The sequence below is a fragment of the Chrysochloris asiatica genome, unplaced genomic scaffold (genome assembly GCF_000296735.1).
Source record: "Chrysochloris asiatica unplaced genomic scaffold, ChrAsi1.0 scaffold00156, whole genome shotgun sequence".
Classification (NCBI taxonomy): domain Eukaryota; kingdom Metazoa; phylum Chordata; class Mammalia; order Afrosoricida; family Chrysochloridae; genus Chrysochloris; species Chrysochloris asiatica.
This window is the reverse complement of record NW_006408674.1, coordinates 7,041,363-7,066,680: the sequence shown is the minus strand read 5'-3', so window position 1 is coordinate 7,066,680 and position 25,318 is coordinate 7,041,363. Positions and strand designations below refer to the sequence as shown.

Sequence of the window (25,318 nt, the reverse complement as noted above, 5' to 3'; positions counted from 1 at the left end):
TGTGTGTGATTATTCACAGGGTACAAGGTTGTTGTTGTTAAGTGCCGTCAAGTTGCTTCTGACTCATAGTGATCCTCTATAGGGTTTCAGGGGAGTGGCTGGTGAGTTTGGATCTCAGACCTTATCATTCAAGTGCCCTTGCAGCCCTGTGCTTATCCTACCATTCCACACCGGGACTCCAGTGGACATATGTTAATTTGGGTGATGGGAAAGGCAACAAACAGTTAAGAGGGAGGTCAGCATAGGAAAAATGAAAGCAGTGACGGACACATGGAAGAGTGCACATGTTCAAATGAAGAAAGGTAAGTACTGTGAATTGATGGTATGTGGAAGGGATTTCAACTATTGTAACGACACAAAGTGTATGATTTGTTGAATGTGGGACTCAGGACTCAGTTCATAATAAAAAGGTTTTTGTTTTTTTTAAATACATTATATTTCAAGACGATATATAGTGAAGAAAATAGTGTACCTGTATATTCACTTGATAGTCCGTGGGACCATGAATAGATCCATATAAACCAAATCCAACTATAGAAATTCTTCTATTAACTGTGAACCTGAGAGAAGGAAGCCAGATATAAAATAATACATATATAATTTAGCAAGCATTCAATTTTTAAAAGTGTTACCTGGAATATTTAATTTTGCTTATTAAACGGAAAACTATCACAAATCAGATTTCATTAGAAATGTCAGTTTGTTTGCTTATATAAACTTCCTTCTAAAGGTAGAATAAACTTAACTGGAATTCAATTAGAATTTTTCTGCATTCTACAGTTTTGAGAGTCAAAGGAATTTATTCAGTTTAAACACTTATTTATAATATAATAATTTTAGTGATATAACAAGTTCAGTCCAAGTATGACAGAGCTTCAAAAAGTTTGTGGAACTCTGAGTGTTATGCACTGTAAGGCAGGCAAAGTGATGACAACTTCTTGGATATTATCAAACATTCTAAGGCAATGAGCTGCTGGACCTGGGGACACCATGGTCAGCTGGCATAACACAGTCCACAGAGACAGTGTTCGACACCCTACTCTGGTGAGTAGCATCTGCATCTTAAAGGCTCTTAAGCGGCCATCTGAGGTACAGCTATTGATTGGTCTCTCCATGTGCAGAAGAAAGAAAAGTGATGAGAAGAGAAGAGGTTTGGAATCAATTAATCCAATGGACTAATGGAACATGTGAACATGTCTCCATGACTCTGAGACCAGAAGAACTACATGGTGCCTGGCTGTCACCACCAAATGCTCTGAAAGGGATCACATTAGAAGTTCCAAGAGACAGCAGCTGAAAATGTAGAACAAAACTTTGAAAAAAAAAAATACCAGGCTTACTAATCAGAAAGAGACTGGAGGAGCCTGACGCTATGGCACTCCAAAGTGTCACTCTTCAGGTCTGGAAAGAAACTTACCCTCATGTTTCAATTTTCAGCCAAGCAGTAGATAGGTATATAGGGGGGGCAACAACACTATTAAGGTACGGTCACCATGGAACTGCCAATCATTCTAAATCCAAAGGGCATCATCTATCTAAGGACAAAGATGAGAAGGGATGGGAAGGTGGTGGGATGGAAATAGAACCACCGGGAAGCAGTGGAAAATCTGTTGTTGCATGCAATATCTCATTGCAGTCACTGATACGAAACAAAGTGTAGGATTTGTTGAAAGTAAAACTGATGATCGTGTAAATTCATTCAATTTACAATAAAAAGTTAAAAAAAAAAAGTTTGTGGAAAAATGGAATGAAAAGATAATGGAATTTTTCCACGAACTAATTGAAGCCCCTCATATTTTTGTATAACTCCTTCATGAGCATACAAATTTGGTCACTAGGCCTGAAAGTCAGCATGAGCTATGACAATGTATTGATTCAAACAATATTTTCTAAGAGCTTTTATATTTAGGTACTGTGCTTGGCACTAAGAAAATAAAATGGTCACGGAAGACATTTTAAATTGCTGTTGAGTTTACACAGTTTAGTGGAGGACATTGATAATAAACTAAACAAAGTAAAAAATAACCATACATCGTGCTAAGAGCTACGAAGGGTATAGACTTCTGTAACTTAATATATTGTGAGCACAGGGGCCCAATTCATACAAGTGGGACAGAATGAAGATATCATACGAGAACATTTGCAAAGTCCAATTTGGCCGTAACAATAAACTATGTACAGATTTTATAAATAGCACTGGAAGTATAAAATCGGAGATAAACTGTAATGTAAAGCAACTGTTTTACTTTCATCATTATTACTACCATACCGTCACTTAACGAGTACTTCCCTAACGTTCCAGGCACTCAGCTTCAGTTCTTTAGATGAATTCTCCTATAATTGATAAGACAGGTCTAGGTAACTCGTCCCGTGTCAAAAAGTGGCAGAGGTGGGACACAACCAGGTCAACCTGGATCAGAAACGCACTACGGACAACTGCCAGTATACTAGGATTATCTTATAAAATTTAGAATATACTACTCTCTCTTTTCTTACAGATAAGCCCACCATCCAAAGATAACCTCTGTTAACCCAGAGTACATTTCCTTTTCACACTCTTTTCTATGAACGTATATGTATTGTTTAAAAATCATACTGGAATATACATTTGTAACCTGTTTGTTTTGTAAAAAAGTGGTGAGTTACAATTGATTCACTGTTATTTACATAACCCCTTGTAACTGGATTTTAAGTGTTATTTTACTTTATTATAACAATACGATGGTGAACAATCTTATAGCTAAATCATTTTTTTGAACTTTAATTATTACCTTAAAATAAATTCCTAGCAGTAGAGCTGCTAAGCGAAATGCACAGCACATGTTAAAGGCGCCTGAAAAGATGTTGTCAAACTGCTTTCTGGAAAGGTTATTACACTTTACACTCCAAAATGAATGAGCACTCATCAAACATGGGTATTTTAATTTTTGTGTGTGTGTGTGTGTGATGCTGCTGGATGAAAAATAGTGTTTTGACTGCATGTATAATTCATTGATAATGAATGAGGTGAAACATTTACGTATCAATTGCTTACTGCCCCTGTAGTTCCCTATTTAATGAAATGCCCACTTAGGTTCTTTTCTCATCTTTCTCTACTGGCATGTTTATCTTTTTCATGTGGATGTGAAAGTGCACATTTAGATTCAGCTATTTAAAGTGTGTCAGTAATATCCGTGTTTAAAAGTTTCCCATTAGTCCTTTATGTTTTAGATCTATGGGCTTGGGCCAAGTTTACATAGGGCTGCCGCCTCATCCTTACAATAATCAGCATTCATCTGTTGTAGAACTTTCATGGTTTCATATTTTCAATGTCAAAATTTTATTTGTATGAAGATTGGTATATGAGATTAGTAAGGAGATTACTTTATGTATTCTCAGAAGTTAATAATTTCCTTATCATTATCATATTCTACATGCTCATTTACGTCTAGGTGGGTTTCTGAACTCTATAGTCTGATTCATAACACTTTTATGTTAGACAGTTTTACAATACTTTCTCATATTTGATCCATACCACTCTTAAGAGAAACATCTACTCTTTCAGAGGAACTTTAGAATAAATTTTACTGAATCACTCCCTTTTACGAAAAAAAAAAAAAAGGGGGGGGGGGGGAACTTTTGAAAAGACATGGATAAAATACATTGAAAAGTATTTTTATTAAGGTATCCTTATTAAAGTATCCTTAATAAACTGTGATTCCAGTTGAAACTCTCTAGTTTGCCATAAAGGTATTACTGTATATTTCTTATAGGACTCAATTCTAGTATTTTATGTTACTTCTTACCATTGTGAATAGGACCAGCTTTTACTCAACACTGTAACAAGGTTTTCATGACATATAGGGACAGCACTGATTTCTGCACATACATTTTATAAGTAGCCACTATTCTCTTATTAAGTCTAACAGGTTGTTGTAGTTGTTGTTGTTGTTTAAAAAAGAGCTAATTCGGAGGTCACTCAGATGATGGACCAGTTGTTCTCAAAGGGAATTTACCCCTTAGGAGACATGCTTTGTTGTCACTTAGGGTTAGGGGCATACTGTCAGGGAACCAGGAACACTTGATTTCCTGCAATTCTTATTTCTTTTGCTGTAGAGTTGGTTCTGACTCATAGCAACCCTAGGGAAGAGCGTAGAACTGCCCATAGTATTTCCAAAGCTGTAAATCTTTATGGAAGCCGTCTGCCACGTAGTTCTCATGTGGAGCAGCTGGTGGGATCGAACTGCCTATCTTTCAGTTAACAGCTGAGTGCTTACTCACTGTGCCTCCACAAAAGACTTTCAATCAACTTTCAAGTTTCCTGCCAGAATTCATGTAGGTGAAAAACTTACTTATAATGTGTGTCTTGAACCTGTTACTATTGTGTGCTGTTGAGTCGGTTCTGATTTGTAGAGACCCTCCCTGTATATAAGGGTTCCGAGTCTATAAATCTTTGTGGGAGCAGAAAGCCACCTCTTTCTCTCATGGAGCAGCTGGTGAATTCAAACTGATGACCCTGTGGTTAGGATTCCAACTCGTAACCTGCCACACCAGGGCTCCTTGCCTGAACTAGTTCTGGTTTCTTAATAAACCAAAGATTTTTTAGATGCAATTTCAATATTCACTGACTTTCCCGAGAGGCAACTCTCATATAAATAGAAGTAATATTAAACTTTGTTTTATCTGAAACTTTACCAAAGATTCTTGACCATTTAAAGAAAATGACATGACAGTACTGGCATTGCTGGTATTTGAGGCATTCCTAGGACCCACCTGAAACCCTGCAGAAGAAACCGTTCATCATGACCCTACTGTATAGCTCACTACTCCAATCTACCTTCTAGTGGAGTCCTGCCCAAGCACTTCTAGACTGAAGGAAGTATCTACCTCTACCATCAGTTACAAATAAGCTATTTATCTTCTTAAAATATTACATAAAACCTATTATTATGATATCTCATTTCAGGTTAATAAAGAAGGAATTACAAAATACTTATGAAAAGGGAAAAGTAGGATTAAAAGAATAGACAATTGTTTAGGTAGATGTCCATTTGCAAATAATGAAAATGACCTCTCTCTTTCCCATATTCAAACTTCTATTTTAAGAAGGCATCCTTACTAGGAGGTTTCTTATAGGTCTTGGTGTGGCGCTATAGGATAAGTACTGTATTATTAACCACAAGGTTAACAGTTCAAACCCACCAACTGCTCCTTGGAAACCCTATACATCAGGGGTGGGGAACCTTTTTCTGCCAAGTGCCATTTGGTATTTATAACGTCATTCGCAGGCCAGACAAAATTATCAACTTAAAAATTAGCCTGCTATAAAGTGATAGCTGGAACTGTGGTTGCCTTGGCAGGGCCAGACTAAATGATTTCGCGAGCCAGACATTCCCCACCTCTGCTATATAGGGTCTCTATGAATCAGAACCGACTCCATGCACTTAACAAAAACAATCATGTTAAAGAGGAGTCCTGGCTAACCACAAGGTAAGTGGTTCAAAACCACCAGCCGCTTCTCAGAAACCCAGGGCTACTAATCATGGCACTTAACAATAAATCATGTTAAATTAATATTCTTCTAGACCTAGTTCTATCTGAAATGAAGGTAAAATTACCAGGAGTGTTTTTTGGGCATCTATTGAAATAAACAGATTGTGCTTTTCAATTAATATGCAGCTACTGTGATGAATTATATATTTCCTAATATAGTTTATATAGTATTATTTTTCAAAGTGCTGCTTGATTAAATGCTAATATTTCACTTAGAATGTCTGCATCTATAATAAGTGAAGCTGTTCTATAATTTTTTTTGTTAGATTACTATCTAAGGGTTATGCTTTCTTCAATAAATAATTGAGAATGTTCTTTTAATTCTCAAGTAACTCATTTATTCCTCGAAGGTTGGTAAAACTCACCTTTCAAAACCACCTTGTGAAGGGACACAGTTCTTTGATAACTTTTAATTTCTTCCATGGTTATTGGTCTACTCAGGCTCTCTTCTTCAGTCAATTTTGATAATTAATATTTGCCTAAAAATGATCCATTCCATCAAGATGTTCAATTTATTATCACAGAGCAAACCCAGAATTCAAAAAGATTTTCCTCAGTATATGACTGTAGTCCCATTTTTATTTCTAAACATGTATGTTATATTACTTTTGCCAGAGGCTTATTTATTTTGTTGGTCTTTTAAGTATCCAGCTCAGTGCTGGATATTTATGATTAATTAATTAATCAATGCTACTATTTATGATCAATTAATTTCTACATTTACCTATTTCCATTCCCCTCACGTATGCTTCTTTTGCTATTTATTTTTAGCTACTTGGGGTGAATGCTTGATTCATTTATTTTTATTTATGTATTTTTTAACTAAAAGTAATTAAATTATTGTTTTTTATTTGTGTGTAACTTTGGCTTCATCCTGTTTAGGGATTTTTTTCCCCCATTAAATTTCTATACATAGAATTTTCATTATAAATGATTTCTAAATATACAGAAATGCCTTTCCAATTGTAATACAATATTTAGATGTTTCCCACTAAAGAAGCTTTCCTTTTTTTTCTCTAACAACCTGTTAATAATATCTAGTTTAATATTACAGTGCTAGTTAGTAATAGAAAATCCAAAAGATATGTTTTATGAACACTGCTACTGAATCTCTGAGGGTAAGTAAAAAAGTTGTTGTTGTTGTTGTTGTTGTTATGTGCTGTGAAGTCAGTTCCGTCTCATAGCGACCCTGTACAGGGTTTCCGAGGCTGTAAATCTTTATAGGAGCAGAACGCCTCATCTTTCTCCCGCGGAACAGCTGGTAGTTTCGAACTGTTAATCTTGAAGTTCACAGCCCAATTCGTAACCACTACGCTACCAGAGCTCCTTAAGTAAAAAAGTATTGCCGACAAAATAAAAATGTGATAGTTTCTAAACATATCCTCCATTTCGATCTACATGTCTCTGCAAGTAGTGTTTACATCTCTCCAACCTGTTCCCAAAGAATTCTGTATTCTTCAATCTATACCATATCAAAATGGCAGTATGGGCATCTCTGAGGGATACAAATTGTGCTCCTTTTAAATGTTGAGTTTTGACAACCAAAAGAAGTCTGAAGAAGCAAGATGATGGCTATAGGGTGGATGGGGTATGGTTTCCCAGAGAAATTCTCCCAGGACAGCCTTTGCTATCCTCAAAGAATGAACAGGTATATTGTTGTGATGGGAAAAAAAATCCTTGGTGTAACTTACCTGATCTTTTTCTCACCAATGTAATTTTCAGTTTTCTTAAATTTTTTTCTAAATAAACCCCTGGGGGCATCCTGTGTCCTTTGAGAATTTCTATCCTTTGGAATCCCACAGAGCAGGTGCCATAACCTTCTGAGCTGACTTCTCAATCTTGAATTTAACTGGACCAGATCCCCTCAGAAGCCACAGTTTTAACTGGACCTTGGCTCTCTGAACCATACAGGTAAATCCAAGATTTGCCCCAGGTTACAATAAGTCTCATGAAATCATCTTCATTAGATTCGATCCTGCTTAAAAGACTGATAGCTCTGAATCACTTTTGGCACCCACTGAGCCTAAAGGTTGCTGAGACCAAGATGATGGTCACTTAAAATTGAAAAAGACAAACCACGTGAGACCTGTATTCAGTAGATATCACACTGATGCTAATTCTATGGTCTTCCTCCACCACCTTCTCAACTTGAACCACAGAATCTTCATTTAAGGCTGATAGACTTCCCACTCTTGATTTATCTTTGATGTTTTCCTGATCTTCCATAAAATGTTTGATCCATCTAGAAACTGTGGGATAGCAACCCTATAAATTAGTTGCAAAGCTTCAATGATTTGGTAAGATGTCTACTTGAGTTTTCTTTTTAATTTGGTATTAACTTTGACCTCAAAATCTTTGTCCATGACACAAGAAGTATCCTCCTTTTTTGAAGGAACCTAGATGAGACTATGACAAGTATATTACTAAGAAAATTTATCTGTAGCTGTCTGCTGATTGCAGACGCATGTTTAAACACACTTTGTTTGGAACAAACTCATGTATGTATGAACTAGAACCCTAGTAGCAGAATTTTTTTTATTTATCCTTATATTTTTATATGTAACCTAAAGAAATATAATAAAGCATACATGCATACAATTTGAATATTCTTAATTTCTGTCTCATTCAATGCTTTTAAAAATGTACACCGAGTTATTTTTTATGCACTATCTATGCAAACAAAAAGCTCACACTAAACGTTGTTAAGTACCATCAAGCCCATTCCGACTCACAGTGACCCTGTATAGTTTCTGAGGAGAGGCTGGTGAGCTTGAACCACCGACCTTGCAGTCCAGCTCATTAATCCACACAGTAAGGCTATTTAAGAAATCTTAGTGTTAGGCCTGTAAAAACAGTGTTTGATCAATTATATTCTAAAAATATTGTTCACTGGCAGTGGACATCCAAACAGAAGGTCCAACCCATTCCTTTATTACTTAGTCCCTAAAATGTCCCTCTCAGTGGAGATCAAGAGGCTTCACTGATATCAAGATTCTTTTATTAACTTACAAATGTATTAAAGTCTAAGATAAAATGTTGGTTCGTCATTTCCTACGATATAAGGATCAAGGCTGCTCCACTTTCTCCCCCAAGTCTACATCTGACAGATACCTGATTCGATCACTTGTTCCACTGTAACCCCAGCGACTCTCTACTTGCTGGAATCTATTAATGCTGCATTCTTTTCCTCGGAGGCAGCACCTTGGTCGGTCGATCAATGTATTCAACTCGGGGTTTAGGATTGACAGTAAAATGAAGAAAGAGATTAACCACTTCACGATCTGACAAAATTCCAGATTGAGCAGGACCTGTAGAAATAAAAACATAAGCCTCGATAAAAGATTTCATATCCTAATATCCTAACACTCTTCTTAATAATGTGAACTCAAATCTGGAAGATGCAAGCTAAAAAATGCGATAGAAAAATCCTAACAAATATAATTTAAGGCAATATTTAATTTTAAGGTTTCAATAAAACCATTTGGGTTAACTTTAAGCATATAAGTGCTGCTGTTATTCTGTGCTGTACAGTCGGTTCCAACTCATAGGGACCTGATGCACAATAGCATGAAACAGTGCCCAAGCCTACACCATCCTCACAATTGTTAGGTTTGAGCCCATTCCTGCTGCCACTGTGTTAATACATCTCGTTGGGAGTCTTCCTCGTTTTTGCCGACCCTCTACTTTATCAAGCATGATGTCCTTTCTCCAGGGACTGGTCCTTTCTGAGAACAAGTAGAAGAATCTCACCATCATCGCATGCAAGGAACAAACAGAAAAAGAGTTGTACTGCTTCAAATACAGATTTGCTTGTTTTTTTCTGGAAGTCCAAGGTACTTTCAATACACTGCTCCAACAGCATAGCTCAAATGCATCAATTTTTCTAGTCTGCCTTATTCACTGCCCAGTTTTCACATCCATAATGAAAATACCATGGCTTGGGTCAGGCACACCTTAATCCTAAAACTGACATCTTTGCTCTTTAACGTTTAAAGAGGTCTTGTATAGCAGATTTACCAAATGTAATACATCATTTGATTTATTGACATCATTTGATTTATTAACACTAGCTACCAGTGTTAATTGTGAAACCAAGCAAAAATGGAAGTCTTTGACAACTTCAGACTTTTCTCCATTTATTATGATTTAATTTACTGGTCCAGTTGCAAGAATTTTTGTTTTCTGTACATAGAGGGTGCAATCCATACCGAAAGCTGTATTCTTTGATCTTCATCAGTATTTTAAGTCCTTTTGACTTCCAGCAAGCTAGGTTGTATCATCTGTATATTGCAGGTTGTTCATGAGTCTTCCTCCAATCTGATTTCATGTTTTTCTTCATATACTCAAGCTTCTAGGATTATTTGCTCAGCATAAAGACTGAATAACTATGGTGAAACAATACACCTGTGGTGCACGTCTTTCCTGATTTTAAACCATTCAGTCTTATGTTATTCCAACAGATCTTAGTCTATGTACAGGTTCCTCATTAGAACACTTAAGTGTTCTGGAATATCCATTCTTCACAATGTTACCCATAGTTCGTTATGATCTACACATAACAACTTTGTATAGTCAATAAAGCACAAATAAATATCTTTCTGGTATTCTCTGATTTCAGAGAATCTAAATATCTGGGCCCTGACTTTTTGTTGGTACTTAATGACTTGACTAATTTCTTCTCTTGTTACAGGTGTGGCAACATCAGTGATATCCTTGGTCCCTGTCCTCTGCTTGAATTTCTGGTAGTTTCTTGATGATGTACTATTGCAACCATTTTTGAATCCTCTTAAAATTTTACTTGCATGTGATATTAATGGTATTGTCTGATGATTTCTGCATTTCACTGGACTACCTCTCTTTGGAATGGGCACAAATATGGATTTCTTTCAATCAGTTGGCCAGGTAGCTGTCTTCCAAATTTCTTGGCATAGATGAGTGAGCACCTCCGGTTCTTTATCAGTTTGTTGAAATAATGTGTATTCCGTCGATTCCCAGAGGCTGCCTTGTTTTTCATGAATGCCATCAGTGCGCTTAGACTTCTTCCTTCCATACCACAGTTGTTGATCATACGCTGCCTCTTGAAATGGTTAAACACTGACCATTTCTTTTTGGTGCAGTGACTATATTCCTTCTATCTTATTTTAATGTCTTTTGCATCATTCAATATTTTGCCCATAGAATTCCTCACTATTTCAAGTTGAGGCTTGAATCTTTTATCAGTTCTTTCAGCTGGAGAAATGTTGAACATGTTCTTCCCTTTTGGTTTTCTAACTCCAAGTCTTTGCACATTTCATAATAATACTTAACTTTGTCTTATCCAGCTGCCCACTGAAATGTTCTGTTCTGCTCTTCCACTTCATTTCTTCCATTTGCTTTAGCTTCTCTAAGCTCAAGAGTAAATTTCAGAGTGTCTTCTGACATTCATTTTGGTCTTTTCTTTCTTTTTTGTCTTTTTAAAGACCTTTTGCTTTCTTCCTGCATGATGTTCTTGATGTCATTGGTCATTCGTGTGTCATGTACCAAATCTGTTCTTCAAATGGTCTCTAAATTCAGGTGAGATATATTCAAGGTCATATTTTGGCTCTCGTGAATTTCCTTACATTTTCTTCTGCTTGAGCTTGAACTTGCATATGTGCAAATGGTGGTCTGTCCACAGTCTGCTCCTGGCCTTTTCTGATTGGTAATATTGAGGTTTTCCCACCGTCTCTTTCACAGACAGTCCATTTGATTTCCATATATTCCATCTGGTGAGGTCCAGTTATATAGTTGCCTTTATGATGTTAAAAAAGGACAGCCTCATTAACAAATCAAATATATGAACAGTAAGGACAAAAGACCTGAACAACTTCATGGCGACCCTGTATATGATTTCCAAGGCTGTAAACCTTTATGGGAGCAGAAAGCCTATTTTTCTCCCATGGAGCAAATAGCAGGTTTGAGCTGCCAACTTTGCGATTAGTAGTCCAATGCTTATCCTAAAGTGCCACAGGGTCTCCATAGCAGACTGGCTATTACTCGATAAATGACAGTTCATTTTCCTCTTTGGGTATTAAGAGACTGCTAGCTGACTATTAGAATACTCTCAAATCGATTCTGCCCTTACCTGCTGCAAACTCCTCAATCGTCATCAGTGGGAACCGAATTAAGGAAAGTGCTTTTCCTAGAACTTTCTGTTTGTTTCCAAAAGTCACAGGCAATTGTTGCCTCTGACATTCTGCTTCTGCCCAGCGAACAACAGCAGCAAAAAGTCGGCTTTCTCGAATACTAAGTGTGTCCCTTTCTAGGACTGCACAGAGTGTGTCTACAGGTAAAACATAAAAATATGTTAAACTGGGAATATTCTGCTCCTCTTTAAAAAAATCAATACTACTGACACACAAGCTTACATTAAGTTTTCAAACCTCATAAAATGAGAATAGGTAAGACATTTAAAACAACAGCATCTATACTTAAAAGTATTAAATGAAAGTATTAAATTCCAATGTTTTCTCTAACAGTTAACATTCAATTATTATTTAACATATACACAAGCTTAGACATAGTATCTCTTTAAATACTTGTATTTTCCTTATATATTCCTTACAAAGCAAACATGACTATGAAGAACACAATTAATAATAGGTAAGTCACAGAAAATGGCTTCAAAAAGCCCACAGATTACAATTCATTCAGCAAATATATACTATTAAGTACTCAGTATATGTTCTGGTGTGGCATTACAGGATAAGCACTGGACTGCTAACCACAAGATGGCAGTTCAAACCTACCTGCTGCTTCTTGTAAATTTTATACAGAATCACTATGAGTTGGAACTGACTCGATGGCACATCACAACAACAATATGCCAGGTACTATATAGTAGACACTGAAGATACATCACTGTAAAAATCTTTGCCCTCATGGATCTTACATTTTAATGGGGAGAGGGAAAGAAGAGATTAACTAAACATAAGTAAATTAAATTGTATGACGTTAGACGATAAATATTAAAAAACAAAACAAAACCCCAGCAGAATATGGGGAATTATAAGAAAAAAGATGATAGTTTTTGGGTAGGCCTCTGTGGTGCAGTGAATTACTTAATGTTGTTGTTGTTGTTATGTGCCGTCGAGTCGTTTCCGACCCATAGCAACCCTGTACAGGGTTTCTAAGGAGCAGCTGGTGATCTTGAACCACCAACCTTTCAGTTCAAAGGGCTTTGCAGTCTGGCACATTAACCCACAGCACCACACCAGGACTCCCTTCTAACCAAAGTCTTTGTGATTCCCACACAATACTAAGGTGGGGCTCTGCAAACAAGGTGCTTGTGGCTCAAGAAGGGGACTCTACCGCTTATGGCTAGTACAAACAACATACATGGGATCTGTGATGGTTAGTTATGTGTCAACTTGACAGGCCATGAGTTTCAGGGGATTGAAAGTCATACAATGATACAACTATCCACCACTTTGTGATGGGTTGTAAATCCTAGCCTCTATGAGTCCTGGCATGGTAGGATAAAGCATTGGATCACAAAGTCAGTTTGAACTACAAGGCCGACAGTTCAAACTCACCAGCTGTTCCTCGGGAACCCTCTACAAGGCGGCTATGAGTTGGAACCAACTTGACAGCACTTAACAGCAACAACGCCTGTGATTATGGTCTCACTGAGAGTGAGCTATCTATTATATTAATGAGGCAGGATTAGGGTGGGGAATATCTTGTGTCAACACATTAGCTCAAATAAGGAGTGTTTTCTGGAGGGTATGATCTACATCCAATACAGATAAATACTCAGGCAAGTTCTCACTCTTGCTTTCAATCCTGCACCCAGCTCATCATCATTTTATCTCTGGTTCTTGGTACTTGAGATAGTCTGACCTGATCTTCCAGCTTCAGCGGCCTGTTGTCTGACCTGTCAATTGGAGTTTGTCAGCTCCAGCATCCATGAGTTAGAAGAACCCTCCAGTCTGACCCACAGATTGGGATTTGCTAGCCTCCACAACCATGGGTTGTGGAACACAGCCTTCAGTATGGGTTGCATCTCAATGTCAGAAAAACAAAAATCCTCACCACTGGACCAATAAACAACATTCTTATCAATGGAGAAAAGACTGAAGTCATCAAGGACTTCATTCTTCTTGGATCAACTATCAACACTCGTGGAAGCAGCAGTCAAGAACTCAAGATGACGTATTGCATTGGGCAAATCTGCTGCACAGGAACTTTTTAAAGTGTCGAAGAGCAGAGATGTCAGCTTGAGGACTAAGGTGTGCCTGACCCAAGCCATGGTATTTTCAATAACCTCATATGGATGCGAAAGCTGGACAGTGAATAAGGAACACTGTAGAAGAATTGATGCCTTTGAGTTGTGGTGTTGGAGAATACTAAAAGTGCCATGGACTGCCAAAAGAACCAATAGATCTGTTTTGGAAGAAAAGCAGCCAGAGTGCTCCTTGGAGGCCAGGATGGCTAAGCTTCGTTTCTCATACTTGGGATATATTGTCAAGAGAGAACAGTCGCTGGAGAAGGATGTCATGCTGGGTAAGATGGTCAGAGAAAAAGAGGAAGACCCCTAACGAGATGGATCAGCCAGGCGGCATCATTGATGGCGTCAAGTGTGACTGCGGGGGTGGGGTTGGCCCAGGATCAGACATTGTTTCGTTCTGCTGTGCATGGGGTTGCTATGAGTCAGTTCCGACTCGATGGCCCCTGACAACAACAACAACAATACAACTATGGGAGCCATTTCCTTGACAGCTTGTGAGTTCTATGAGATGGTGCTTTGAACTATGGAATCTGAAGATGGGAATGAGAGTACTAAAGAGAGTTACAGGAGTTGATGTTAGAGATGACTGAGCGGCACAACAGTATGGAAAAATTGGGCATTTGGTACATCTTTAACCTCGGCCTCATGGGAACCTGTACTAATCTTTCTAAAAGATATTATTAATTTAGCCTAATATGAACAAAAACTGGAAACAGGCTGAAGAGGAAGCCAGGTTGATGCCTAAACATTTCAATCTGGTGAAAGGGGTGGGGAATGATGGTGATACGATTTTATGATTCAATGATGAGTAACTGTCAACAGGATTGTGATCGTCACAACGGTAATTCTAGATGTGTAACTAAAAGGAGGTACTAGTGAATTTCTCATTTCAGGAACAGATGATCCCAGGACCATCAAGAAGGAAGATCATGAGTGGAGCATGAAAACAGCGGCAACAGAAACGATAGTGGCAGAGGCTGTGGCATGGAGACACAGAACAGCTGCAAGCTCCAGGCCCATAGGCTGAATAAGGCTGTGTGTCTACAGGTAGGAGGCTGCCTTGCAGAATGTGCCCTTTGTACATTTAAATGAATACATTATTTTTGTTTTATATGTTGTAATCAAGTATTTTGCTTTATTTGTGAAATATATAAGAATTAAAAGGGATGGCACAGGGAGGAAGTAGGATAACTACTGTTTCAGGGAGGGGATTATAATCATTGAGATGAAACAAAGTGGATCATTTATTGAATACAAAGCTGACGATCTTGTCTGTTAACTTTCACTCAATTCACAATAAAAAGTTCCAAAAAAAAAACAAAACACTCCAGGACTGCCGGTGTGAGGGCGCTAATATTCAAGGAACCGCAAGAAGACCACTGTGGCTCAAGTGGCGTGAACAAAAGAGAAGGCCAGACTCTTGCGGGTAGCCAGGGTACAATTATACAGCACAGTTGAGACCATCTGGTTTTTACATTCAGTGAACCCCTGGAGGGCTTTGTGCAAAACAGTGACATTTTATCTTCTAAAAAGATAACCCTGACTGCTGTGTTGAGAAGAGATTAACATGGGGTTAAGGGTTAAAACAAGAAGATCACTTAGAATATTCCTGCACTGATAAAGGTCTTAATGATATGGTGAAATAAGTTCCTTTATGTAGCCTTTTGTCTAGGTTCTTTTTGAGAGATTTACCCCCAAGCCCTAGAAGAGTTATCTTTCCTCTAGTTCTCTACCCAAAGAGGAGAAAACTTTTGTCCAGGTTGATTGATTTATCCTGGGTAGGCTGCAGAAAACTCATAGCTTGATACTTGTTTGGCTCTGGACCGCAGTCTGCACTGTGATTGATAAGCACTTTTTAGGGACTGGTGAATAAACCATGCAAATAAACTGACTTTGGACTATGCATAGCTACTATACAAGTGAGGTATCCGTAGTCTATCACGAGGGAATTGGTCAGTTTGTGACCTATCTCTGGGAAGAGCCATGCCTTGAAATTGACAAGGAGCTGTGTATATAAGCAACCAACCCTACAGAGGGTTTTGAGACAGAAAGAAGCAGGAATAGAACAAGAAGCAGAAGGAAGAAAGCACAGTGACAGCAAAGAGCAAGTGAAAGGAAAGATCCTCCTAAAAGAGCTTGAAAGCAGGTCAAGAACTGTAACCCTGAAGACAGAAAAAGGCCCAGAAGGGCCCCAGATGCAGAGCTGGAGGTGATGGGCCTCGAGGGGGCCCTGCAGCAGAACGGATAGTGACAGACATCAGGACTTACAGGAAGTTATCCTGAGAAGGCTGAGAAGAAGCCTGTTGGTTGAGAGATTGCCTACATGTTCCCTGATCCTGATCCCTGTTACTCACTTCCCTAATAGGAAATCCTAGTGTGGCGCTGCAGGATAAAGTTGTTGTTGTTGTTAAGTGCCGTGGAGTCGGTTCTGGAGGGCAATGTCAGTTTGAACCGCAATGTCGGTGATTCAAACTAGCAGCCACTCCTCAAAAACCCTATACAGGGTTGCTGTGAGTCCAGACTGCCTCAATGGTACTTAACAACAACTTCCATAATAACCCACTTAAATGTTTAAGTATGGTCTGTGAGTTCTGTGTGACCACTGAAATGGACTATCACGTCCAGAAGAGAAGTAAAGACTTGTGCTGTGGGAGGAATGGCTGGTGTTAGACTTGGCAAAAAAGTTGGCAAGTGGAATTATGCCTTTTACCTCACAGGGATTAGCTTTACCTCACAGGGATAAACTGATCTTGCTGCATTATTCTCCCTAAGCTAAATGAGATCTGATGCCACCATTTTATACCTCTTGTTGTAAAGCGTCGGTTCTGATTCATAGCGACTCTGCATAGGGTTTTTGAGGAGCGGCTGGTGAGTCTGAACTACCAACCTTGTGCTTCAAATCGACCTTGCAGCCAAGTGCTTATCCTAGCAGCAAACCAAGACTGCTGGGCCAGGATAAACCAGCAGTAAAATTGGCAAAAAATGATTAGATTCAGGTTATATTCTGAAGGAAGATTCAATGAGCTCTCCTAATATATTGGATACGGGGTACGATAGGAAGAGAGGAGTTAAGAATAATTACAAGGTTATAGTTTAGCTTCTGGAAGGATAAGAAGGTCTCCAACTGAGATGAGAAGAACTAAAGAGGAGCAATTTGGGGTAGGGATGAGGATGTGAAGTTTAATTCGAGATCATATTAAATTTGAAATCTGATTTGGCATCCAAGAACAAATGTCATGCCCATAACACAGACCCTCGTCAGAATAATTTTCTTTTTGTCATAGGCACAATTAAAATGAGCTCTGTTATTTTTAAGCTGTAGCAGACAAGAAGCAGTAAGTTCAGAAGAGGAGGTAGCTTTAGAAGCCAACATACCACAATATAGAATGATACGCTGGCATCTAACAGGGAGAGAGAACAGAGTTTGTGAAAACTAGACATAAGTACTCGCAAGGCACAGCAATCAAGAGTTTTATGCGAAGAGAACGATTGGAAAAGGCAGCACTAATACGTCAGAGGCCCAAGGGCGTCACTGCACAGTAACATAACCTAATAACTGATGCTCGTATAAGAAGGCCTCAAAAAGCTCATGGAACAATTCTAGCAATTTTAAATTCCATTTCTGCCACAATTTTTTTTTAAAGTAGTAGTCACAAGAATGCCAAATTGTAATCCATATACACTGTTTAAAGAGGGCTGTTGTTAAGTACCTTTGAGTCAGTTCTGACTCATAGCTACCCTGTAAAGGGTTTACAAGAAGCAGTCAGTGGTTTTGAACTGCCGACTTTGTGGTTTGCAGTCCAGTGCTTATCCTACAGCACAAAATATGCTTTAGAATTCTTATTCTAATGGCCAAAATAAACTGCCTTGGTTCTTAAAAAGAATTGTTCTAGATGTATGGGAAAATTACTTAGATGGAACCTTGTTCTTTAAAGAACCTAGTTAAAATTGGCATTACTATAAAATATCTACTACTTATTTAAATATGAGGGGACTTCAAAAAAAATTCATTTACAAAATGGAGTTGAAAGATAATGAAATTTTCCCAAGTTTTTGGAAACTTCTTCATGAAACAAGTATGAGTATGACACATTTCAATGTATTTCAATGCATAATATATTTACGCTAAAAGTAAACTATTTATTTATATCAAACCACAGCAACCATTCTAGCAAAGATATCACAATCCACAGAACCTAGTATCAGTTCAACAACATGCTGAAAATGAATTGCTTAAACGTAATTTTTTAAAAAAAGGCTTTACTCCTTTTATAGCTAACAATGAGTTTATCCACTAAGGCTCCATTTTAAGTTTTATCACAGCCAAATTGTTGTTGTTAGGTGCCACAGGTAAATTAAATGCTCTTAATTAACGTCCCTCAATTCTTGTTGGAGTCAGATGAACAATGACCATAATATCTAATCACTCAATGGGCAAACAGAAGACTTCCAACCTACCTAGCTATTTTCTATGATAATAACTTTAGTAAATAGATAATAACATATAAGCTTAAAGCATGACAAAAAACCTATCATGCTGTCCTTTGTTGTTGTTGTTATATGTTGTCAAGTGGATTCTGACTCACAGCGACTCTTTCTGTATAGGATTTCCAAGGAGCAACTGGTGGGTTTGAACTGTTGACCTTGCGGCTCACAGTCTAGTACTTATTCTACAGTGCCATAGCGTGAGTCCTTAATAAACTATAAATTAATTTTATTACTGTGATAAATTAGCTTCTTCCCTTAGCAAAAAGTTATAAAGAGAAATAGTATTCTTCACTTAGAAAGTGGTAAACAAATCTCCTCCAGAACACGTACTCAAATTCAGCAGAGAAAATCATTCCTAAAACCTAAAACAGCTATCAAAAATCTCCTGACCCAGATCTGTCTTCCTCCCAATTTCTAGACTTCTCTTTAATTCCCAATTTCTTACAAACATAATTGAAACAACCTAGATTATAGGGTGGGAAGGGGTAGAGGAACACACAGGTCATCTATAGACACTTGTGTTCAAAATAAACGACAGCTTGGAGTCTAATAAAATGACATCATAGAGGATGACGTTTTATGCAAATAATGCGCACAATACACAGGCTTTTTTGCAGTTCATGTGATCCCTTCATGTATTAGTGTCCTATGCACACTAGGCATGTGCGTGTTGTATCCATAGTTACATGTGGAAAGAAAAACATGGTAGGAGTTTAAGATAAACGACTATGAGTCAAATCAAATCACAATTATTTATGGGGTGTCTAATCTGTAGCATAGTGGTTGCAAATCTGGCTGCAAACCGCAAGGTCAGCAGTTCAAAACTACCAGCTGTTCCCTGGGAGAAAGGTCCTCATCTTTCTGCTCCTGTAAAGATTTACAGTCTCGGAAACCCTATACAGGGTCACTATGAGTCCAAACCGACTCCACGGCACATAACAACAACAACAATCTGTATAAGGAATCCTGGTGCGGCTTTGTAGGATAAACACTAAACTTCTAACCACAAGGTTGGTGGCTTCAAACCCATCAGGTGCTCCTTGGAAACCCTATACAGGGTCGCTATGAGTCAGGACTAGCTCTACGGCACTTAACGATAACCTGTGTAAAGGGAGCATGGTGGCTTTGTAGAAGTACTAGACTGCTAACTACAAGTTCAGCAGTTCAAGACCACCAGTTGCTTTGTGGGAGAAAGATGAGGCTTTCTGCGCCTGTAAAGATCTACAGCATTGGAAATCTTATACAGGGTTGTTATGAGTCAGAACCAAATCAAAAGCATTTAACAACAACCTGTGTAAGGCACTTACTTCAAAATCCCCAGGCTGCAGTGGTATGCATAATTTAGGAGCTATGTGGGAAAACCATTCCCAGCAGTCAGTCACCCAGACACAGACAGCCCTGTAGTAAGCGAGCGAGAGTGGACTGAGGAATTACTGGAGCACTATAGTTCAGCTGTCAAGTCAGTCCCTACTCCTGGTAACACTACGAGTTGTTGTTAACTGCCATCAAGTCGGTTCTAACTCACAGTGACCTTGTATAGGATTTCTAAGGACAAGGAGGGTTTGAACCGCTGACCTTCTGTTAGAAGTACAGTGCTTATCCTATAATGCCACACCAGGACCCCTATTATTATTGTTGTTAAGTGCTATTGTTGAGTTGGTTCTGAATCACAGAGACCCTCTATAGGGTTTCTGAGGAGCAGTTGGTGGGTTTGAACTGCAGACTTTGTGGTTCGTAGTCCACTGTTGATTCCTATAGGACAGATTAAAACTGCTCCATAGGGTTCCCAAGGCTGCAAACCTTGGAAAAGTCTTGAAGTGGACTGCCTCATCTTTCTTCCATGAAATGGCTGGTAAGTTTGAACTGTCAGCCTTAGTAGCCAAGGTTTAATCCACTGCCCATCAGAGCTCCTTTGACAGCCTTTTAATGGGAAGGAAATTGAAATTAAGCAATGCTTCATTAGCAACTTGGGCAATACTTGGGGCTCTCAGATACCCAGTAGTAATTCAATAGCCATTCAAGAGCACATTATGTGCAGGTGCCAGGAAGGAACCAGACCTAGGCCGTGCCCTTTGGTGTAATGCAAGCAGAGTACAACTTCTTCTTGAGATACTATGCAATAGACAAGATAAATGAACACTGGAATGTTATTATAACTGAGGAATATGCTGTCATGGAAGTGGGGGATGTTTGTTCTCAAGTAAACGAGTCACTGAAAAGATATAACTTGAGCCAAGATGTTGAGTCTGAGTGAGAACGAGCCAAGGTGGGATGGGAAGGCAACATTCTAGAGAATGTCAATCCAGTTGGTCAATAAATATTAACTGAACATACACTACGCTTCTCTTCTTCAAGTACAATTTTAAACAAGACAAAATCCCTGCCTTCAAGGAGTATGCATTCTAGCAGGGGAAGGCAGACAATCACCATAAGTACACGTACACAAATACCTGAATGAGAATTTTAGATAGTGAGGAAAATAAAGCAGATCAGTAGAACAGTGACAGTTGAGGGGAGCGGGGCATCTACTTAACTAAGTAGGTCTTAGAGGGCCTCTCTCAGGTCTCATTTAACCTGAGATCTGAGTGATGAAAAGAAGGAACTCAAACAAAGATGCTGGGAAAAGAGGACTCTAATTAGACAGAGTAGCAAAAACAACACAGTCAACAGGGGAAGACTGGTAGGAAACTCGTCAAAGTCGGCAGAGGGAGAGAATTACTAACTGGTATTTCACCAAAAATCTGCTTTCTCTTCATCCTGGGATGTGCCTAGTCTGCACCTCTTGGCCTCCGCTCAAATTAGACAGAACTGGATTCTGGACAATGAAATAGAAGCCAAAAATGAGGGTGCTATTTGAGGGCCAACACTTTTAAGATGCCCACACTTTCTCCTTTTCTGTAAACAAGATACACAGAGTAACTAATTAGGCCCTAGGGAAGGGACTCCTGATGTGGTGCCGTAGGATCAGCACTGAACTGAGAACCACAGGGTGGGCAGCTCAAGGTTGAACCACCAGGGTGCTCCTTGGAAACCCTACACAGGGTCACTATGAGTCAGACCCAACTCGATGGCACTTAATAACAGGGAAGGGAGGTATACTGAGGTGCTATTAACAAACACAAAAATCTGGATGAGGTGAGAAGAATTAACTGCTCCATTTTAGTTACGTTGTTTGCATTAGCCATAGAGTCTTCAACTAGAGATGTCAAGTAGACATTTGGGCATATGAGCTTAGAACCCAAAAGACAGAGTTAAAGATATGTAGTTTGGGCTCATCATAAAAATACAGGATCATTATGAGTTGGAATGACTTGACTGCAGTGGGTTGGGTTTGATTTTCATAAAGAGAATGTTTATAGCTATTAAATATTAGTTTTAATATTCAAATATCAAATACTAGATTAGTTCTCTTTACTTCTTCACTCACTCTCCTATAGGAGGCCCCCAGATGGTACAACTAGTTAAGTTCATGACTACTAACCAAAAGGCTATGGTTTGAACCCACCCAAGGCACCACTGAAGAAGTCCTGGCAATCTGCTTCTGAAAAGTCATAAAAACCCCATGGAGCACAGTTCTACTGTGCAATATACAAGATCTCCATGAGTCAGAACCAACTCAACAACAACTGTTTGGGTTTTGAGTTCTGTTTTGACCCTCCTACCAGAGCCCGCAGTTACACGGCCGTCTACAGTCTGGCTTCACTTGCCTTGCTCAACCCTTTCGCTGTACTTGCTCCTGTGGTCCCACCTCTTCACGGTGCCAAGTACAGTGAGACCCTGGAGAGCCGGAACTTTGATGGACTGCCTTGCTTTACCAGGTCTCTGAAGTTTGCCGCCTTTGACAGGGTATATAGTCTTACCACTTTTGTATCACTTTGTTTTAGAGAAAAAAATTGAGTTTTCCTTCTCAGATTGGTTTCTGCTTTGCACAGGTTCTGGATTTCATAGGTTTTACTATTATACTATCCATTCTTTAGGGTCCATGTCAGACTCAGTTCTGTCAAGACTTCCCTACCACCAACCAACCTTGAGGTAATCTCTCCATTTTCTGCATTTGCCAAGTAGTTCTTTTCTATACATCTAATTTAGAACATGATAATATTCTGCCTCTGTCACTTCATTGAGTGCCTTAATGTTCATTCCCACATATTTGCTCAATGTTCCAATGAGATAAGACAGTTTCCCTAGCAGGACAAAGTGCAAATTACCCTTCTTTATACATATGTCCCGCAGGGCCCTAGTGTAAGTGCCATGCATATGCTGAGCATTCAAGGAATATTTATTTGATTTGGCATCTTTATAAAGGCAATAAGGTAGTTAAGATTTTATGGGATATTTTCACCTAAATGAAACAAAGCAAAAGTCATACTTTAAGAAGGTATTTATAAGTCAATTATTTGGAAAAACAACTAATTCCAAACAGTTCACTCTCCAGCAAGGCTGACTAGTATTCAAACTGTGTTCAAAATGTAAAAACTTAGCTCCAAGTGAACTTACCGATATCAATATCAGTAAACCCTTCTGCACTTACTGCGTCCATTGTGCTTTTGTCTATTGTGTCTAGACAGAGACTAGCAAGTTGAGGTTCATCAAATAATCGAGCCTAAACATATAAAAAGAGAGTTATTTTTCCTACAGACTACAGCTATTCAAATGTGATACTGTAAACAGTTGTATAACTGTTCTTTACACTACAGCAATATTTAAGATACAATCCTACAATCTCTCCCAAAAACTTTTCATTCCACAACCAGAAATGAATCAAAAACCACATGTCCTGCTGAGATTACACATTCACATTACTAATAACAACCCTGTTATTTTTCTTTCTTTATATATGCATTGCCTATTCCTTCTAAGTTGCCTCTTTTGAGTCTTAGTGAGCCCTCTATGATATATAAGGCACATTATTATCCCTATTTTGCAGATGGGGAAACAGAGGCTCAGAGAGGAGTACTAGCTAAGTTAGCTAGTTATGTTTCAAAGCTAGTACTTATATCCAAGTCTTATGATATTTTCACTAATTGTCAAACACACAAATAAAAACAGACCAGATTTGTTTTTTCCATTTCCTGTTTTGATTGGGGAGAGCAGAATGGAGTTAAAAGAACTTTAAAGCCTGAGAGTTCTGGAATTCTAAAGAGGCCTAAGGGAAAATTAGACCTAGCAACAGAAGAACAGCTAAGCAAATTCACAGGATAGACTGTTAACCAATCCTGAGAACGAACAATCTACATCTGTGTATAATAATATGGATGAATCTCAGAAATACAATGAGCAAAAGAAGTAGGATATATACTGAGCAAAAGAGAACCTACTCTATAATGATTCCAGAAAAGCTACTGTAGGCTTTAGGAAACCCGGAGTCAAGTTGTACACTTATGAGCTGTGCTTTATTTATGAAATGGGGTGGTGCTGTACGATCAGCACTGGACTCGTGTTAACTACAAGGTCGATGGTTCAAACCCACTAGCTGCTCCTTGGAAATTCTATACAGGGCCGCTGTGAGTTGGAACTGATTGAACAGCACATAACAACAATAACCATGGACTGTCAGAAGAAGAAGGAAATCTGTTCTGAAAGAAATACAGAAATACAGCCTTAGAAACAAGGATGGTGAGACTTTGTATCTTGTACTTCGGACATGTTATCAGGAGGGGCTAGTCCCTGGAGAAGAACATCATGCTTGGAAAAATGAAGGGTCAGCGAAAAAGAAGGTGTCCCTTAAACTAGCTGGACTGGCACAGGGCTAGCAACAACAGGCTCAAACATAACTGTGAGGATGGCACAGAACCTGGCAGGTTCATTCTGTCCCACCGGAACCCACTCAGTGGCACTGAACAACATCAGCATGTATATTGTCACTTAAAAAGTTTTTTTTAAAAAGGACAGGCACTGAAGGTCAAGCAAAAAATGGGATGAAAACAATTCACAACACTGAAAAAAGTAGTCATGATACTGGCACACCAATGAGCAACCTTTCACTCTGGTCCAGGGTCAGTTCTGTTTGTCTTCAACAGCTTAGGAACACCCATGAGAATAAGCATGAAAGGCAAAGCGGAATTCTCTCTGGGTCATGTAGACAACTGCTGAACATGTGGTCACTTATTTAAGCATACCATAAACAACAAGATTATTTGGCAAGACTGATAATAATTTAAAGAAAAGCCCATTTTCAAATGATTCAATTATCAATCACTACTGAACACCAACCAAAATCCCCAAACAGTCACTCTGCATTTTATGGGGGAGGAAAAGTCAGCAATAAACACACTGGATTTAACAATACACAGTTTTTAAATCAATGGAACATTTTATTAATTATAGAGTATTTCAAATATGTTTGGAAATGCTCTACATTGAGCCACTTTGTAATATTTGCTTAGTTAAAAATTTAATAAAGTTTAACCCTTAGCAATAAAATAATCTGTATTACTACACTTAACTCTTTTAGGAGCTGCCCCCAATTTTTTTTTTAATTTTAAAAATTCAAAAAAGTTGTAAGGAGAATGAGAAAAAAAAAAATACCCACACACCCTTGATTCAGGTTTTATCTCTCTAAATGCCATCTCTCTAACGTTTGATCTATTTACATTATCATTTGTCTTTCTTTTTGTGTGTGTACATATATGTGTGTGTGTGTGTGTGTGTGTAATAAGTACACGAGTGGTGCTGTAGGATAGACACCAGATTGCTAATCTCCTCAAGAGATGAGACTTTCTGCTCCTGTAAAGATTTATAGTCTTGCAAACCCTATATAGGGTCACTATGAGTCGGAACCGATTCCAACACTACTACCACCGGGAGTAGAAATCGACTCGATGGCAGTGGGTGTGTATAATATGTATCTCCCCCAACCCCTATTTGAAGCATTTAAAGAAAAGGTTGTATATGTCACAAAGAGAGCATTCTTTATGCTTGGGGAAAGTATTTAAGGCCCTTTATTTTCCCTTTACACACTTTCACCAAGCATAAAAGATATTCTCTTTAGGCTTGGACAAAGTATGTAAGGGTAGTGGTGGTGGTGGTAGTGAGCTGTGGAGTCGTTTC

General features: G+C 38.5%; 1 protein-coding gene across 1 annotated transcript in view; it reads right to left on the bottom strand.

The window, feature by feature from the left end:
- BTBD1 (BTB (POZ) domain containing 1) overlaps positions 1–25,318 on the bottom strand; it is a 71,724-nt gene that overhangs the window by 23,873 nt on the left and 22,533 nt on the right. The window contains 5 exon segments of the mRNA XM_006878286.1: positions 473–560; positions 8,644–8,750; positions 8,752–8,840; positions 11,636–11,833; positions 22,766–22,871. Of these exon segments, the coding sequence (XP_006878348.1) occupies positions 473–560; positions 8,644–8,750; positions 8,752–8,840; positions 11,636–11,833; positions 22,766–22,871 (588 nt within the window).